The sequence below is a fragment of the Gymnodraco acuticeps genome, unplaced genomic scaffold, assembly GCF_902827175.1.
Source record: "Gymnodraco acuticeps unplaced genomic scaffold, fGymAcu1.1, whole genome shotgun sequence".
Classification (NCBI taxonomy): Eukaryota; Metazoa; Chordata; class Actinopteri; order Perciformes; family Bathydraconidae; genus Gymnodraco; species Gymnodraco acuticeps.
This window is the reverse complement of record NW_022990693.1, coordinates 2,105,023-2,121,794: the sequence shown is the minus strand read 5'-3', so window position 1 is coordinate 2,121,794 and position 16,772 is coordinate 2,105,023. Positions and strand designations below refer to the sequence as shown.

The 16,772-nt window shown below is 42.5% G+C and overlaps 1 protein-coding gene across 1 annotated transcript in view; it reads left to right on the top strand.

The window, feature by feature from the left end:
* The first annotated feature begins 293 nt into the window (after nucleotides 1-293).
* tmem91 (transmembrane protein 91) overlaps nucleotides 294-16,772 on the top strand; it is a 24,923-nt gene continuing 8,444 nt past the window's right edge. The window contains exons 1-2 of the mRNA XM_034230561.1: nucleotides 294-782; nucleotides 14,082-15,663. Of these exons, the coding sequence (XP_034086452.1) occupies nucleotides 15,229-15,663 (435 nt within the window). The 5' untranslated portion in view covers nucleotides 294-782; nucleotides 14,082-15,228. The remainder of the gene's footprint in view (nucleotides 783-14,081; nucleotides 15,664-16,772) is intronic.

The following is a 16,772-nucleotide window of genomic DNA, read 5'->3' as shown; positions in this document are numbered from 1 at the left end:
CATCCTAACCCCCATTTACATCAGATACCTTTGCAGCCTCAGTGCTACTACTGCTCAAATAGGCATCAATTGTTTTTTAAAATCTAAAATCTCTCCTGGGGATCGTTCCTTCTTATCTGTGTACACACATTTAGAAAACATTAACTATATTTGGCGGCGGTTGCTCAGGGGTAATTTGTTATTTCAGGCATTCAATCAACTGACTCTGAGCGAGGACTCATTCCTGCACCACTATCACATCCTTCGACAGGCTTTAGGACCCTGTATTTCCGCCGTAATAAGGTAGGCTACTGGAGCTGAGGTAAGGCAAAAAGGAGAGAGAGTGTGTGTGTTTGTTTGTGTGTGTGTGTGTGAGAGAGGTGCCTGTAAAGTCAGAGAAAAGCTGAGAGCGGCAGAAGAAAGTTGACACCGTGTAAGATGCAGTGCGACCGCAACAAGGATTAATGAGATAGCTTCTCTGGTCCGCACGGAGCAGAGCCGAGCACGAGGCGAGGCGGGATGTCGAGCGGCGGGAAGGGGGGGCTCTGACGGAGCATGCACACCGATGCAGGTGTAATAGGCGCATCCGCATGCATTCACAGCCGCATCAGCACTGCTGCACGGAGACACCGAGGAGGCTGAGGCTCACATTCCCTCTCTCACACAAACAATAGACGCACGCGCTTTCTGCACGCACCCACGCTAAACGCAAAGCGGTGTAACGGCACTCGTGCGTGGATGGTTAGTGAGACGCTCGAGGACTCATCCCAAGGAGAGGACGCATAGCGGGGAACATCGTAAAGGTGAGGAATAATTCAATTTGAAACCTTGAGATGTGTGCTATTTCACATCATACAATGTATTGATTTATTTTTCTCTTATTGTTGTATCCTCCTATGTAAATCACATTTTTGCATTTTCATGATGAAGAAGTCTAATAAATACACATTTGAAAGCATTGCTATATAAAACTGCTTGCACAATAACAATTGACATTGCTTTACAATTAAATGGTTTGTATTGATGACAACATGCTTTATCTTTCAACTTCAACAAGATATTGAATATTTCTATGAAATGCAATTTTAGATATTAAATGTAGACTGTCATGACAGCAGTGTAGGTCTTATTATTTTATTTATGATTGATCATTATTTGAGAAAGATGATTTATTATTAATACAAATCTCCTTCCTCACAAGTGAGAAACATATTGGCTATTATGAAAATGATATGATATAGCATACTGTACAGCACATACAGTATGTGAGCTCATCATTTATTCAACTAAAATGTAATGTTCTCACTGCTTTGTCTTTGTATATTCATGACCGTAAACAAAGAGAATGCTGCTGTGGAGTGGAACCTTCACATCCTTACCCTCACACTCCATTGTTCATGTTTGTATGTGTTTACTGCTGTTCGACCTGCCTGGTGAGCAGTAATGTAAAACACGCTCCTGCAGCATTCCTGATACCTCAGATAACCTGACATATCCGCATCCCTCAGCACAATTTCATCTTTTGTCCAGGTAGAAAATATGAAAGTCTTTCAGCCAGAATCTTATTAGTGAAATGTTTATTAGGAAGGCAATATAAAAAATTGACTTTTATTTCACCGCTAAGTGTGTGTGTGTGTGTGTGTGTGCGTGTGTGTGTGTTGGCCATAGATAATTAGATGCCAACAAATATGCCCCCCCCTCTGTGATGATGATGAAACCATGTAATACATCATTGCTCATGTAAAGATCTGTGAGAGGCTAATTACTTCCTTCAGCCCCATGCTGCACACACACTTCGTAGTAGTTACTCGTGAGGACTTTTTTTGTTGTTTACCATAACTGTTCCATTATCTCAATGTTGTCCTGCCCCTGAACTCAACCCACATTTAATTCCAAGATTAAACAAACCCCAGTCATCCTGAAAGGTCAATGGTTTACGTACGTTGTGTGTACGGGCGCTTTGTCCCCAGCATGAAGGTGAATCCCTACAATGTGTGTGAACAGATTTATGACACCACATCAAGATTATTACTAGTCCTAAACCCCAACGTCACACTGACACTCCCCCCTCTGTTTTCACTCTTTCTTTCTAACACACACACATGCACTTACATTAATGTGAAACAGTCTAAATCACATTTACAGCTTTTGCATTTAAGCTTCTGTTCAGCATTGTGAGGTTCGGTTATTGGCTTGAACACATTACAACAATAAAACAGCTTTATTATAACAATAACAGCAGCCACTTTCATTGTGTTTTTTATTAAGAATTCCTGGTCAAAATAAAAACAATTGGGAGAAGAAACGGAACCTTTTTAAAACAATAGACTAGAATAGAATGTCGTTTTTTATCTTTGTGAGAATTTTTTTTATAGTTTTGGCCATTACTATGCTAACTAACATTGGATTAAAATTGATACACAACTTGATTATCTTAACAAATTCAGTATTTTACATAATTTAGGCTTTTCTTGTGTTGTTTAGATAAGATGATGAAATATTTAAAATATTGAAATAGAGTGTTGCAGGAATCATTCCTGAAACCCGGAAATAAGTCATTTAGAATCGCTCGTCTGGATTGTTGTTAGACTGAAATAACGATGGAGGGTTAAACACATTTCCGAGTTTTGTTTTACGACAAATTTCGGAAGATTTTACGATAAGATGGTTGATAATAGGCGTCAAAATGAGACTTGTAAACGTCATCAGGTCATACTTTAGCCGCCTTTAGCTTAGCGGTGTTGATGTTGAGTCATGCAACCGTGATGTAGTACCTTTATAGCTTTAGCTTTGTACTTCTAGAGATTGCATTTACGCATTTTGTGTTTGCCACAGAGCCTATTTTCTCCAATAATCCGAAATCCTATGAAAAAATCCCATTGCTTTTTGTTGAGCCCTTGCGATGCTAACTTTCGGACGGCATGCAATATTACGTCATCACTGCACCACTCTATGTCTTTTATCCTGTGCGCTTTGTTGTAAAATAGGTTTGTGAGCAAAACATAGGTCCAAATATATATTTTTTAAAACAGAGCCCTACAAATTACTGCCTATTTGAAATATTTGCAAATGGCGTCCATGTTGTACGTACATATGTACAACATGTATTTAAGTAACCCTATCTTTCATGCTCTACGCAGTAACATCCCAATACAAGCAGTAAACATGTAAACCCAGGAGAATTTAGCAAACAGCAGCTGTAGAAAACGTGCATGCATGACTGCACACACAAACATCAGTGAGGTATCTCTGCAGAGTGTGTCCCGCGACGCTCACAGAAACACGTAACAGGACACTGAGTACAACACATAGCCCACTCTGCAGAGACACTGGAGCCGTTTGCTATATATTGCAGATGGGTAACTTCTCATTCCCCGGGCCTCATTGCACACAAGCACCAGCTGTGTGCGCTGAGTGTGTGTGTGAAGTGGGTAGTTATGTGTGTGAGCATGTAGGAGGCAGAGCACGGAGGGCTTGTTTACTGTGTGTGTGTCTGAAAGGGAAAATTGATGCAAAAGACTGTTTGTGTAATTATGTGGAGAAAATATTATGAAATTGTCTGTGTGTGAGGTTAGATTTGGGCACACCGTGGACTGATTGTTGAGCTAAGACTGTCAAACACACATTCTGCACAGGGGGTTCAGCTAAACCCAGTGCCAGGCGTGACTACACTCATTTGTTATTATAGAGTAATTCCGTGGAAATGATCCATCCTTTGCAGTGTAATGTGACAGAATGCCATCCTCACTGGAAGGCACAGCAACGCTGGAATTATTCCATCCAATCATCATCGAGCAGAGGAACAGTACCGAAATGGCAAATTAGCCTCTGCTTCATTTATCCTGCAGTGAGCTCTCCACTACAGGGTGAATGTGTTTCCATAGGAACATGATGTTTCTTCACGAGCTGTGCAACGCGCTCTACAGTATGTCGTCAGACTCTCCACACAGATAAAGGAAGAGTTTGGAAATGCAATCAAAAAGAAACGGCCATTTGGTTTACAGATTTTTGTGTTTATCTGCCTGACATCTCTGTTCCTCTGCGCGTGTTTTTTATTAGAGGCTACAGGCGTTTACAGCTCCAATTTCCTGTAGCCACTTTGCCATTTCCTGTATCTGCATCGCCTCAATCTGTACAGGCTGAAATAGTACAGCAGTTACTGCCAGCTCTGTGCGAGTGTGTCAAAAAGACTGCAGAGTTTCTGATAATCTGTACAAGAGTCAGCAGCAACAGTTTTATGCTTTTGGGTTTAAAGCACTTTGGTTGCACATTTCCACGTCTTAAGAACAAGCTTTCTCTTCATGCAGATTGCTCAAATTGAACACATTTTACAGAGAAAGATAGGTTTCTTGAAGGGGCTTTTTCTCCAGAAGTATTGGCTGGATTATGACGAAGGGGAAAGGGTCGGATGAAAAGCAAAATGAGTGGTTGTGTATGACAAAGCACTGGACTAAAACGCTGAGAGAGAGATAGGGCGGGAGGGAAGAGGAGCTCTTGTAAAAGTGTCAGTGCTGATTTGCAGCGGCGTCCTTGCAACCTTCCCTCTACCTGACTGGATGTTTTACGAGCGTTGCAGAATCCGAAAAAAAGAAGGCAGGCTTATAATACAGCTGACAGAAGTCTTTTTATGGTGGCTGGGCAGAGGTGCAGGAGGGAGGGTGAGTGTGTAATAAAGCTGAGTGCATCTCTCCTGGAATGAAGCGGAAGCGAGGGGGGGGGGCTGCAAGAGAGAGGCAAGGTTGGTGAGGTGCTACAAATATTACTGAGCACAAGTGCGTGTGTGCACCATATGTCTAGATGTGTGCATTTGTGGCGAGGGGGGAGCCGTTGCTGACGTCAGTGTTGAACGATCACTTGGCTCGTTCAGAATGCCCGGCATTAAGGGTTGAGGGATGGAAGGGGGGGGGGGGGGGGGGGTTGCACAGTGAGGCAGCATCAGAGCGGAATGCAGCACCACGCCAGCCCAAAGACACACAATTATTGCAGTTTTCTCCGCGCCATGCAGTCGAGCGTGCAACAACGACTCATTGAATTGATCAGGAGCCCGTGAAGAACTCCTCCATGCAGAATGAATTCGCAATGATGAGATATAATGCGGTTTGTTGAAAAGACCCCTTCACACTCAATACGAAGACTTTAAAGAAAATCGCTTCTCACATCTCCACCTCTCGGGCTCTAATTTTGTGTGTAGTCATTCCTATGTGTGTTTAACACTCTAGGTAATGTTTTAAATCACTTCCGTGTTACAGGGCAATCAAGCGCATATGTCCAATCATCCATCTATTTTATAAGCGGCTTATGCTGCACAGGGTCGTTGGGGCTGGGGCCAATCCCAGCATGCATTAGGTGAGAGGCAAGGTACACACTAGATAGGTCATCCTTGCTTACACATAGCCTGTAGACTGAAGTAACAACATTTAAAAACAGTAGTTAAAACATAAAAATTAAGTTTAATTTGCTCTAGCTGGTACATTTTTTAATTGTATTAAAGATCTCTATTAAACTCTTCTCTGTTTCATTTCAGCAGAACTCATCATTTAGCTGAAGAAGCCTTTTTCAAAGTAAGAACATTTACATTTTAGTGTGGCGAAAATAAAAAATATGGCTCTTATACTGTAACTCCAGTATAAGATATACTTTATTGATCCCAAGTTGGAAACATTTGCGTTACATCAGCATGTGTAACAGTTGTAAATATGCAGTGGTGTTTATTTGTAAATCATTTAGTATAATCACACAAATTCTGTGTTTTATATTTAATAATTCTGTGTTCTTTATTTATTGAATATTCAATACCTGACAAGGTCGGAGATGAAAAACTTGGGTCGCAGGTTCCTCAACAGTGCATTACAAGACATCTATCAATATGTGTATACAGTGGGGCAAAAAAGTATTTAGTCAGCCACCAATTGTGCAAGTTCTCCCACTTAAAAAGATGAGAGGCCTGTCATTTTCATCCTAGGTACACTTCAACTATGAGAGACAGAATGCATAGGAAATCCAGGAAATCACATTGTAGGATTTTTAATCAATTAATTGGTAAATTCCTCGGTAAAATAAATTTGGTCACCTACAAACAAACAAGATTTCTGGCTCTCACAGACCTGTAACTTCTTCTTTAAGAGCCTCCTCTGTCCTCCACTTGTTAACTGTATTAATGGCACCTCTTTGAACTCGTTATCAGTATAAAAGACACCTGTCCACAACCTCAAACAGTCACACTCCAAACTCCACTATGGCCAAGACCAAAAAGCTGTCAAAGGACACCAGAAACAAAATTGTAGACCTGCACCAGGCTGGGAAGACTGAATCTGCAATAGGTAAGCAGCTTGGTGTGAAGAAATCAACTGTGGGAGCAATTATTAGAAAATGGAAGACATACAAGACCACTGATAATCTCCCTCGATCTGGGGCTCCACGCAAGATCTCACCCCGTGGGGTCAAAATGATCACAAGAACCACACGGGGGGACCTAGTCAATGACCTGCAGAGAGCTGGGACCAAAGTAACAAAGGCTACCATCAGTAACACACTACGCCGCCAGGGACTCAAATCCTGCAGTGCCAGACGTGTCCCCCTGCTTAAGCCAGTACATGTCCAGGCCCGTCTGAAGTTTGCTAGAGAGCATTTAGATGATCCAGAAGAGGATTGGGAGAATGTCATGGTCAGATGAAACCAAAATAGAACTTTTTGGTAAAAACTCAACTAGACGTGTTTGGAGGAGAAAGAATGCTGAGTTGCATCCAAAGAACACCATACCTACTGTGAAACATGGGGGTGGAAACATCATGCTTTGGGGCTGTTTTTCTGCAAAGGGACCAGGACGACTGATCCGTGTAAAGGAAAGAATGAATGGGGCCATGTATCGTGAGATTTTGAGTGACAACCTCCTTCCATCAGCAAGGGCATTGAAGATGAAACGTGGCTGGGTCTTTCAGCATGACAATGATCCCAAACACACCACCCGGGCAATGAACGAGTGGCTTCGTAAGAAGCATTTCAAGGTCCTGGAGTGGCCTAGCCAGTCTCCAGATCTCAACCCCATAGGAAATCTTTGGAGGGAGTTGAAAGTCCGTGCTGCCCAGCGACAGCCCCAAAACATCACTGCTGTAGAGGAGATCTGCATGGAGGAATGGGCCAAAATACCAGCAACAGTGTGCGAAAACCTTGTGAAGACTTACAGAAAACGTTTGACCTCTGTCATTGCCAACAAAGGGTTTGTTTTGTGAGGCCTTCTAAAATTTCGTGAGGCCTTCTAAAATGTTTTAAAATATAATTAGGGTTGTAGTTGAAGAGTTTGTAAATTATTGTGTTGCCTGGCAACGCAATCGCACAACGGCACGCCCATTAATTCCACAACCACACACATGGATTAACATCGATTTAATACATTAATGTAGCCTTTGTTTCTGCTAAAAGAGGTGTCAACCTGCTGGGAAAATCGGCGAAATCGAGTGTGACTATTAATATTGACAATAACAACCGACCGTCGGGGAGCGTTCTCATGGCATCTATTATCAACGCTATGGGAGGTCTATGAAGGTCTATGGGACGCCCTGCCCGTTGAAAACTGACTCTCAAGGGGTACCCTGTCCGTAATAGAGTGACGGGGAGGGGCCCTGACCGACCGTCAAGATGTGACGGGTTGGGAGTGAGAACGTGTTGCTCTCCAACATGTTGTGGGTTTTCATCATTAATTCAGTGAAGTCTGAAAAGCCGTCAATCAAGCCATTACACTTCTACCCAATGTTTAACAACTCTTCTTCTTTAAACACTATAACTGGCCCACTCCTGAACAGCAACGACTGGTTGAATTACTTTATACATTACCAGAACACTACTAAAATAACAAAATGTAAACAAGATTAATTAAACGTATGTTTGAACATACATAATTATGTTCCAACACATTATAACTAAATAACACAATGTCAGTCTTACAATACACGTGATATTTAAATCTTTAAACCTTTTTAAGTGTGATCTGGCCAAGAGTGCAGCATAGACATTGCTACAACAATCAGCACAATCAATGCACTCATAAGAAAGACAACCGTAATACACACACTAAATAATAGAGTACAATATCCAGTTATAATGGAACAAGTACAAAGAGGCAGCATCTTTGCTTAACTATGTTCTAACTAGGGATGCACGATATTGGTTTTTTGAAACCGATACCGATAACTTCCTGCTTCTCAAGACCGATAACAAAAAAAATATTACGCCACTAATTATTTTAACGCGATTAACGCATGTGTATTTTTTTTCCTTGGCCGCCCCGTAGTTTCAGAGCGCATCGAGTTTAAAATACCATCTACAAGCTGATGCTGACAGCCCCGCTCCTGCCGCCCGCTTGTGGCAGACCACACTTCCACGCTCACCGGCAGGCACCGACTGGCTGTTGGGAGGACCGGGAGGGTGTGTGTATGTGTGGCCCGAGCAAGTGAGAGAGAGACCTTACGTGCATTGTTGTTGTTAGCATCTGGTGCTAGCTAGCTGCGCTAACGGATATAAGGAGCTGTTTAAATGAAAACAGAGGAGCGACATTTCGCCACAACTGCGCCGAGCACTTGACTTTATGCAGGAAGCCAGACAGTGGGCCATTGTACGAAAAGTCAGCACACTCAGCACGGATAGTGCGCAACATGAGTGCAGCGTCCAGGCAGCTCCGGTTCGAGCATATGCCTTGAGTTGCACATAGCTCCAACGCCCATACCACCGACAACATGCTTGTTTACTGTCCTGGCTTCACGGCCGCACACCATTTACGTCACAGCCAGGCATGAGTTAGGGAGCGCTGGATTTGTGAAGAACTCCCCTCTTCCTAAACCACTAATACAATACCACAGTACTGGCAAAACGGGAGGAGCCGAGTGAAAAACAAGCGCCCCTCATCCCAATCCACCCACACCGCAGTATTTTTATTTATTTTTTACCCAAAAATATAATGTATATTATCGGGGCTATTAATACTGGTATCGGGTTTATCGGGATGACGTCATAATTCCTAATATTGGACCGATAATTATCGGGCCGATAATTATCATGCATCCCTAGTTCTAACCTTGGAAATCATATCTGTAAAATATTTAGAATGTGCAATATTACATAATTACATGTCATTTAGCTAACGTTTTTATCCAAAGCAACATTCAAACATTTTAATACGGTAGACATGCCTTCGGTAACAATGTGGGCTTAAGTCTCTTGCCCAATAACTCTCTCCAGAGGCTGGGGATTTAATTTCTGACCCTCTGATTGGTAGACGCCCATTTAGCCCCTGAGCTGTCGCCGGCCAATATTGTTCATGATTTGAGGATGTACTACACAGATAAGTAGGAACCATCCTCAGGAGAGATTTTTATAAAAAATGTTTAGCAGTAATGCTGATGCTGCATTGACCTATTTTATCTGATGTGAATTTTTGATAGGGGTTAGGGAGTAGCCACAGTGTGTGCGTGGTGCGTACATGTGCAGGGCTCAACAGTAACGGTTGCCAGGTTGCCATTGGCAACCATTCAGAAAAAATGTCAACCACTTCTTGGCCTTTGGTTGCCATCAGTGGATGCACGTTTACTCGCGTGTGCGGTGCGCCCAAGCCCCCAGGAAGTGCGCCGGACTCAGATGAAAATATTCGTGGTGGCCAAAAGGCGGTACTACACTTCCGTTTGGTTGCCAGGCCCGGAAACACCTTTTCCCATTGACTTACATGGGGAAAGAGTGGTCTGTAAATCGTTGGATAATTTTTTTGAAACTAAATGAACTACCCAGTATGAACACTTGTATAGCCCTTATTAAAAACATTCGTTCCTCAAGTTGTAAAAATGTGCTAATAACGTTATTCTGACTTATTTCCCTCTGAATTATGAATGCGCATCTAACCCACGGGACCGCGCCGCCCGGCACGTTCATGTGATGTGACGTGTTCAGTACTACATGAGTTTTACCTTTACCCATGGATGCACAATAAGAACGGACCCATATCGCCTTCCTGCCACGGAGCTGTAATAATGGATATATTGCACATGTTTGCTGTAATTCATAATTTGTAAAATATTATACTACATGGGCTGTATGATGTAAATCTTGTACAGGGTGTCCGCCGGGGGGGCTTAAAAAGTATTAAAAGTTGATAAATCAATTTAGCGAAAATTGAGGCTATTAAAAAGTATTAAACGGCATTTTCCAAGGTATTAAGAAGGTCCACAGCAACGACAACATGAAACACCCTTTAATTTACTGAAACAACATGTCGGGAAACCCCCTCAAGGTGGCCCCATACGTAGCGTGCCATAAAATGCTGCTTCTTATTTTAAGTTTCGTTGCCTTGCTCTGCGGGGGGGGGGGGGGGTTTATCTGCTGGTGGACTACCTGAGAGATATACAGCAGGAGAACACGCCGTCCACCGCGGAGAATAAACAGAAGGGCAACCATGACAACCATGCTCCGGGGTCTTCTTCGCTGCTTTTGGTGTATTTTGTGGCGGCAGCAGCGCCACTTACAGGCCTGGCATATGTACTACAGCGTTTCCAGCATTTCCAGCGGTCTAGTGTGAACGGACACGTTAATGAATCGAATGCGTGTGAACGGAAGACTTTTTTGCGTTTGCGTATGCATTTGACTGTATGCGTTTTACTGTATGCGTCCTCGTGGGGCCGGGGTCTAAGCCAAACTATATCCGGTCACAGAGATCTGCTATTTTAAAGTAAGGTCAACACATATCGACCCAAAATATAGTCTATATTAAGAACGAGAAAAGTCTTAACATACTGTTGCAAGAAAAAGTATGTGAACCCTTTGGAATTACCTGGATTTCTGCATAAGTTGGTCATAAAATGTGTTCTGATCTTCATCTAAGTCACAACAATAGACAAACACAGTCTGCTTAAACTAATACCACACAAACAATTATATGTTTTCATGTTTGTATTGAACACACCATGTAAACATTCACAGTGCAGGGTGGACAAAGTGAAATGTGAACCCCTAGACTAAAGACTTCTTCAAGAGCTAATTGGAGTCAGGAGTCAGCCAACCTGGAGTCCAATCAATGAGACGAGATTGGAGGTGTTGGTTAAAGCTGCCCTGCCCTATAAAAAATACACACCAGTTGAATTTGCTATTCTTAAGAAGCATTGCCAGATGTGAACCATGCCTCGCACAAAAGAGCTCTCAGAAGATCTACGATTAAGAATTGTTGACTTGCATAAAGCTGGAAAGGGTCACAAAAGTATCTAAAAGCCTTGATGTTCATCAGTCCATCATCATCCTTACCGTGGTAAGACAAAGTGTCTATAAATGGAGAAAGTTCAGCACTGTTGCTACTCTCCCTAGGAGTGGCCGTCCTGTAAAGATGACTGCAAGAGCACAGCGCAGAATGCTCAATGAGGTGAAGAAGAATCCTAGAGTGTCAGCTAGAGACTTAAAGAAATCTCTGGCACATGCTAACATCTCTGTTGAGGAATCTACGATACGTAAAACACTGAACAAGAATGGAGTTCATGGGAGGACACCACGGAGGAAGCCACTGCTGTCCAGAAAAAACATTGCTGCACGTTTGAAGTTTGCAAAAGAGCACCTGCATGTTCCACTGGCAAAATATTCTGTGGACAGATGAAACCAAAGTTGAGTTGTTTGGAAGAAACACACAACGCTATGTGTGGAGAATCCAAAGGGTTCACATACTTTTTCTTGCAACTGTATATATCGTTTTTTGTAAACATATGACAAATGTGTGAGGGTGATGACGTCAGAGCATCGTCCTATGTGCCGGGCTGAGCCCCGGACAGCCCCAGCCCAATTTAACCCCTGGGTATTTGTGAGGGAGCTCCTATATGGCATTACCCCGCTGAAGCTCACCAAAGTTTAATATATTTCATAGTTCAAAGTTTTGTCAATTGTTTTGTTTATTGGTCAAATACTGGTTTCTCATGGTTTCTGAGGAGTTTTACTGGAATGAAAGAGCACAGAGTACAGAAGCAACAAAGCAGCATACTGCATTAAACCTGACCTTCAGAGAGGTTGCAGTTCATGTGGAGAGGAGGCTTCAGTAGTCTGTCTGCACTCTATTTAGTTGTGCTATCTTACAATCAATATAGTAAATGTGAGGTAAAGTGTGTCGCCAATGTAACCGGTTAGAACTCGAAGTTGCGATGAGGTCTTAAAATGTATGGAAAGGGTCTTAAAAAAGGTCTTAAAAGGTATTCAATTTGACTTCAGGATTCCTGCATATACCATGTTGTATTAAATAAAGTTAATATTACCGACGTAGATTAACGTCCCTGTAGCTTCTTATTGCACTTGCAATATACCATTAAAGGAGTTGAACGTTGCTGTTTGCTATTACTATAATACCACGCAGGGATAAGCCAGAGTTTACAACCTTTGCATGTGGGCACAACACATTTTGACCCAGATTAATTAGCTATACCATATGATATCGCCCGAGGAACCCAGCCGCTAGCTGCTAGCTGCCGCGGTCGCCTCGTTATTCGTTAATATCAAATCCATCATAACAATCCAGAACACACGGTGCTGTTACGTGTACGTAAATTGACGTGCTTGATGTGAACGAGCCTTTTGGGGGGGCGTGGTTAAAGTTGCGCATGCTCTATGAGCGCACATACGGGTACTTCTCAGGCATGCTGGGTAATCTGTGACGTTTCACTCTCTCAAAAGTTGGGCCATTTTGTCATCATGCACCTATGAGCAGCTCTCATAGGAATGAATGAGGCCCCGCCTCCCACGCTGTATCCAGTTCTTATTATACATCCATGGGTGCGCCGTGTGTTTGTTTTATAAAAAATGGCGAAGCAAATTAAGTTGTTTGACTGTGGGGTAAAAAGTTCGGCCAACCCGTCAACATCTCAAACGAATGTTCAAAGTGATTCAACTGATAAAGCGCAAGATGAACCCGAACGAAAAGCAAAGAGGAAATGTGTAAAGTCTTGGGAGGCGAAATATATATGTACATTCTGCTTCGTTGTGCATTTACTTCTGGTAAAAGTTCCTTCAAAATAAGAGTCCCGATCTTATTACTACCAAAATAAAAGTGCAAAACGAAACTTTACCATAGGAAAATATTGGCATACAAATAATCACTTCTATAAAAAGGTAACACATTTTAAATATAGTTAGACATATTAAAGGTAATTTACAGCATTAATAATTAATATTTAATTCTTAACTGTGAATGGTTTTGATTTATTTAACATTAGAAATGTATTAGTCTGGCCAATCCAAGACGTCAATGCTGAAGGGCCAATGGATCTATGGTGGTGATCAGCACACTGGTATTTTGTATACCAGCAATTGAGGGTGGACAAGTTTACTACCACTTTAGTTTCAAATAATTGTGTTAATTACTTATTGTAAAGCATTTGAACATTCGTTTGTGTCACATGTTCATTATTAAGTTGATGTTAGTTGAAAGTTAGTGTTGAGCCCTGATGTGTGAGGAATAATAGCCTAATTATTGGTTAAAACTTTAGAGTGGCGCAATAATTTTTCCTAAGATTCAGAATTGACATAGCATTTTACCACTTCCAGTTCCCTTGTCTCGAAGTCTATGTTTTTTTAATATTGGTCAGATGGCAAAAATAAAACCAATGTTTAACACAAGCTTATTTAGGTTTTTCTTTCTACCACAAAAAATACGTCAGTAAAATCACATTTGTGAATCTCCGAAGCTTCTACTGTAGGTATCATAAAATCGGCGGTTAGTGATAAGTGACTGAATAAACTACTACCTACTAACTAACACCACCTTTAGCTTAGCGGTGTTGACGCTCGCCTATGCGATTGTGATGTAGTTTGTTTATAGCTTAACTTTTTATTTCTGCCTTTTCAGTTTATCCTACAAAAATCACTACGTGTCCTGTTGAATGAAACATGATAAGTATCTTTACGTGTGTGGAGACAGAGCCTTATTTTCAACAATATTAAAAAAATCCAATGGAATAATCCCATAGCTTTTGTTGAGGGAGCCGTTGCAATGCTAACTTCTGGGTTGTCCTACATAAATACGTCATCACTGCACCACTCAGACATAGGAGCTGTATAGTCTAAAATGTTGTGTGACACTGTCCCTCTCTTTACAGACTTCCTGTCCCTCATCAGAGAACTGGATCCAGAGCTGTCGGACTCTTTGCCTGTCCCGAATGGAACCCTCTTAAGGTGGACGTGGTACATTAAATATTCATGTCCCAAAGGAGCGCTGCCGTGTCAAGCAGCAAACCCACAGCCATAAATCAACACCGGAGGACTTTGATTTCTCCATTATCGCTTCCTGCAGCGACAACAGAGGAACAGGCGTGCTGACCTGCCGATGTGCACCGTACGATTCTATTTCTGGAGCCTCATTGCTTTTACAGATTAACTGCCCTCAAATATGGCCCCAATCCGATCATTGCGCCACTAGTTTGAGTGCTGACGGAGGTTGTGCATATATTCAAGCTTCAGAACACCCCATTGTGCATCAATCCAGTCTGAAAGACCGCTGCCTTTGGAAAGCTGTGCGAGTGCAAACTAACACCTTGACTGTATGTCACAACAGACTGAAAGTCATTTTCGTTATTCTCCTCACAATAATTTCACAACTCATGAGGCATTACTTATTCCCATCCAGACTTTTCAGGAGATGATAGACATTCATGCTAATGACGTGACATTGTGCATAGATTAAGATTTCGTATTTTATTGCATGAGACATTTTCCATGAGTTCCTGAGGGAAAATCACACTGAAATCCCATTGCAGAGTGTTTTCATTAGCCTGTCTGGGGCTAATCAAGGTCCTCCATCATCTGAATTGACATTTTCATATTGTATGAGATAGAGAGTAGCCAACATTAGCATATTCATGAACACTGGGGCACTCAATCATGTGAAATGGAAGACGTGGGGCAAACCCTGAGCAATCAAGCCCCGGAACAAATAGCTTATGACATGTGAGGAAAAGAGGATCCTGAATCCCTCATCACAACTTCAGCACATCCCATAGCACACAGGGGAAGTCCAGCACTGGCACACTGAGGATATCTTTTATAAACCTGGAATGGGTTGTTGGCCTCTGGACCAAGCCCTACGACAACAGAAAAATTAAAGATGGATTATCGCTGAAAGCCACCAAAGCAGCTGCCTGTGCATAAACCCCCAGACTCTCTCCAGGGAGACACCGCAGACTGATTAGTAGATTGTTTGGCTGTTGATGTGGTGGCCTCTTGTGTGGTTGGTATTCAAACAGAGTGATGGAGAATCTAGATGAGCTGGAGCACCCTCTTCTGGGAGAAGTCCCCAATAACAGCCGGGCATCTGGGCCGGGATTGGGGCCAGGGACAGGACAGAACCCTGGAGGGATGTTCAAGGGCATCCTGGTTAAGTGTGAGGAGGACAGGGCCTACCCTCCCTTAACATGGAGGGGCTATTGTGGACATCCTCCAGAGCTCCAGCAGCAGCAGCTCCTGGACCCCTGCGCCTTGCCTCGCACTCTGGAGTCCTTTTACCCAACGGCTCCCATCTGGGGACACTCAGACTCCCTGCTCAGCAAGGACTACCTGGAGACCACCTTTGTGGACATCCGGCCCGGCTCCACCCTGGAGAGGAAGCTGCTGGCCGAGAGGCAGGACTACCACAGTGACTCCTACAGCGTAGACGATGAAGACGATCTGCTGCCGGACTCTGACGTAAGACACACCACTGACACCATGTTGAGAATGATTCTTTCTCATAACACAACAGCGATTTGTGTATTTGGAATCCAACTTGTAAAATATAGCGTTTAGTTGAAAAGTGGCATTGAATGCTCATTTACAGGCAGGGCCGGCCCTAGACTTATGGGGGCCTTAAGCGAGCTTTGGCTTGGGGGCCCCCCTCGCTCTAGTGCGTTCTCACTACACACAACACGGAACCAACTTTTGTCTTATGATGTTAGCATAAGCACACATATTGTATAAATAAGCATGTAAACACCGTGGATCTAACCTCCTCTAGGGGGGGGTCCGGGAGCATGCTCCCCGGGAAGATTTTCTTTTAAAAGCATCATTCTGGTGCACTTTGAGAGCAAAATGAAGAGATCTATGGATACATCTCTCAACACCCATATGAAACAGAACTGTAAACAGATTTTTCTGTATTCTTGTTTTGTCATATAGTATTTCATAACTGTTTTTCATTTATTCTCTCTGGCTGTCCATCTCATAATGTTCACATAGAAACTAGCTGTCAATAGGAATATCATTCAGAAGAATGATCATTTCTTGCAAAAATCTGTCACAAAAAGAGGTTATACATTTAAATTCAGATGTTGTTATGGCAACGTCAGTGGCCAAAAAGCCACATGTACTGCTGCAAATACGTTCAAACATGCTGTTGACACGCAGTGGCAACTATTCCACCATTTCAGCTGACTCTTTCTCAGAAATACTGTCACATAACATCCATATATTTCAGTGCTAGGTTGATGCTTAGCTAAGATAACTATGAAACACTTTAACTGACAGGACTCCGGATCAACTGTGTACTGTAAGGTAGCTTCTAGATTCATGTCGGACAGTAAGTCAACATTTCCCAGAGAGCTTTCTTTGAAATCACCAGGTAACGCTAAAAAACATTACATTTAGATTGTATGACAAACTGTTTATTTAATATATCTGGTTAGCTATAGCTACTTGCTAACGGTTTAGCTTACCCCCGCGATTCAAAGTAACGTCAACGTAGCTGTAATTTATGCTTTGCTTTCGCATAGCTTGGACTGTTACTGACATTTACATACCTTGTTTACCTGGCGCAAGTG